Raw genomic sequence first — 2,703 nt, 5'->3', positions numbered from 1 at the left:
GGTTGGAGGCGAACCGTAGGTTCCCCTGCACCGCTCGCCCCCCCCCCCCCCTCACCCACTTTTCCCTCCGGTCCCCGTCGCCCGCCTGCCATCAAGTGATCCAGAACATATATAGATATCCTACTTACGAGCTCGCTAGTTTAGACCATACCCCACAGGGAAAGGTTCATGTGAAAGACTTAAAACCCTATCGTGCCCCCGAATAAGGTTGTTTTCGTCGGTATCAGTTAGATAGTTGTAGTATTATCCGCTCGTAGGGTACAGCGGAGAATCATGGATGGAATATCAATTAGCAGAGACAGTGACGTGGTGAGAGGGAAAGGAGTAGTAGCGAGAGGCCAAAGCGACAGAGGAGTTGCGGATAAATTCTTGTTGGGGGAGGGGGAGTTTTGAGAATTTTGGGCCACGGCGGATCGGATGGTGGGTTACCCAAATTGGTATAGTATCAGGTGGAGGGAGGAATTTTTTGTTCTTTTCTTTTCTTGGGCCCCTCTACTTTTCTTGAGCGTTTTAGTGAGTCCGACGGCTAGCCGTGAGGGCATTTTTGGTTTTTGAGGTGTCGAGGTGTTCGAGGTAGTTTTTGGGGTGTCGAGATGTTCGAGGTAGTTTTTGGGGTGTCGAGGTGTTCGAGGTTGAGAGGAGTTCCTATGCCTTCCCCAGTCGCCGATACCTGGACGCAGCTATCGGGATGGGACGAGGCCCCGCCAGATCGACCGCCGACGCGTTCCGCCGCTCCTCCCTGCGCGTTTTGTAGGGCGAAACTAGTGGAGTCGGATAAAGTAACCGCGTTGGCAGCAAGCGACACTCGTCAAGATCTCCTCGGTCCTTTTTAAGTAGGGAGGGAATTGTAACGTGACATTTTTTGTCCGCACTGTGCTGACTCGTCGATGGCGGACCAGTAGTACTATTCTCTAACTTCGTAACGACACTGTCGATATCGTTACGCGTCGATACGCAGGCATAACGATACGATAACGATAAATCGTATTCTGTAACTTTTGTGAAACGACAAATTCGATAGAAGTGTCGATAAAATAACGAATTCTGTCGTTAGACTATCGAGGGGTACAAGACCTCTCGATAAACCATAACGATATCGTAACGAGAGTACCAAAACCATAAGTGAGTACCAAAAATCAGATAATTTTCGCTTGTGACCTCATAACTCAGTTAAGTGCATTTAGATTTCGTTTTCTTTATAGCTAATAATATGGCAGAAGCTTATTTGGCATGGGATTTGCTTATTCTTCAAGAAAGAGCAAGGAGAATTATTAATGGACTGGAAAGAAGATTATTACGAGATGCACAGAATCCTTACGAATTGCCACATGATGTCTTTCTTATGTACTTTAGAATTAATCAAGAACTTGCAATGGATCTCACAAACATATTAAGACCACATTTAGAACATGAACGTATAAATGGTTTGTCCCCAGAAATACAAGTTTTAGTGACAATCAATTTTCTCGCTAATGGTAGTTATCAGACGCCTGTTGGAAATCATTACAACTTTGTTATCAGTCAGCCATCTACAAGTCGTTGCATACGTAAAGTAATATATTTAATAAATATACATTTGTTGCGTCGATGGGTAAAATTCCCAATGACAGCAGAAGAAAGAATAGTTGCACAGAATAAATTTGCACAAGCTCCGCAACCATTTCCTGGTGCAATAGGAGCCATAGATTGTACTCACATAAATATCATTGCACCTCGTGTACATGAAGAAGCATATGTGAATCATCATGGAAATCATTCCTTAAATGTACAAGCGGTAAGTATTATACTTTATAATAATTTTATTTGTTTTACATTTAATATTAATTTTTAAAGTGCTATTATCGAATATGTATATGTATACATACATTTTCATTTACATTATTTTATGTATGTTACAATTGCATAATTTTTTTAAAGATTGTCGATCCGGATTTAAAGATATTAAATATTAATGCACGATATCCTGGAGCTAGAAATGACGCATACATATGGAATGCTTCTCCAATCAAACGTGCTATGGAATACTATTATAATCGTGGTGAAAGAAGGACATACTTAATTGGTAAGAACAAATCACCAATATTAATATCATATATTTATGTAATAATAGATCATACATACATGTACATTTATTTAGATATGCATATATATGTATGTATGTAATTATGAATAGGTGACGCTGGATATCCACTTGAACCTTGGCTTATGACACCATTGCCACATTATCCTGAGTGGAGTCGACAATATCAGTATAACGAAAAGTTGTGTAAAGCACGTAGCGTTGTTGAGAGATTTTTCGGAGTATTTAAAGCAATATGGAGATGTCTGTCATATCAACGTGTACTGATGTATGCACCAGACGTCGTAGGACAAATAATTAACGCATGCGCTGTTTTGCACAACATGCGTCTACATTATAGGTTATTCATGGATATTGAGGAAGAAAATGTAAAGAACCTCCGCAGAAAATGCCCATTTTCGGTACCTCGATTTTTGAAACTTTTATTATGCCAAATAGTTACATATAATGACCCAATAACTCCTGCAAAATTTCAAGATGAGCATACAGCCCGTTCAGGAAATAGAGGGGGTTAAAGTTGACCATATCCAATAATGAAATATATCAATTCAACATTTGAATTCGAACAATAACGTCTAAAGCAAAGTCAACATAAATTACTATTTTAAGATTTTTTGCTGCTG

General features: G+C 39.9%; 1 protein-coding gene across 1 annotated transcript; it reads left to right on the top strand.

Moving 5' to 3' along the window:
* Positions 1-593: 593 nt before the first annotated feature.
* On the top strand, positions 594-2,614 carry LOC108760106 (putative nuclease HARBI1). Its single transcript, XM_018505901.1, has 5 exons — positions 594-822; positions 1,203-1,774; positions 1,918-2,062; positions 2,174-2,448; positions 2,558-2,614. The coding sequence occupies exons 1-5, from the start codon at positions 594-596 to the stop codon at positions 2,612-2,614; spliced, it is 1,278 nt and encodes a 425-aa protein (XP_018361403.1).
* The last annotated feature ends 89 nt before the right edge of the window (positions 2,615-2,703 follow it).

This window comes from Trachymyrmex cornetzi, unplaced genomic scaffold, assembly GCF_001594075.2.
Source record: "Trachymyrmex cornetzi isolate Tcor2-1 unplaced genomic scaffold, Tcor1.1 scaffold2191, whole genome shotgun sequence".
Taxonomy (NCBI): domain Eukaryota; kingdom Metazoa; phylum Arthropoda; class Insecta; order Hymenoptera; family Formicidae; genus Trachymyrmex; species Trachymyrmex cornetzi.
Note: the sequence above shows the minus strand (reverse complement) of the source record. Positions and strands in the feature narration are given on the sequence as shown.

Coding starts and splice junctions, on each gene's coding strand:
- LOC108760106 (XM_018505901.1), top strand. CDS start 594: ATGTTCGAGGTAGTTTTTGGGGTGTCGAGGTGTTCGAGGTTGAGAGGA. Junction 823..1,202: donor CACTCGTCAAGATCTCCTCG/GTCCTTTTTAAG, acceptor TTTTCTTTATAG/CTAATAATATGGCAGAAGCT. Junction 1,775..1,917: donor ATTCCTTAAATGTACAAGCG/GTAAGTATTATA, acceptor ATTTTTTTAAAG/ATTGTCGATCCGGATTTAAA.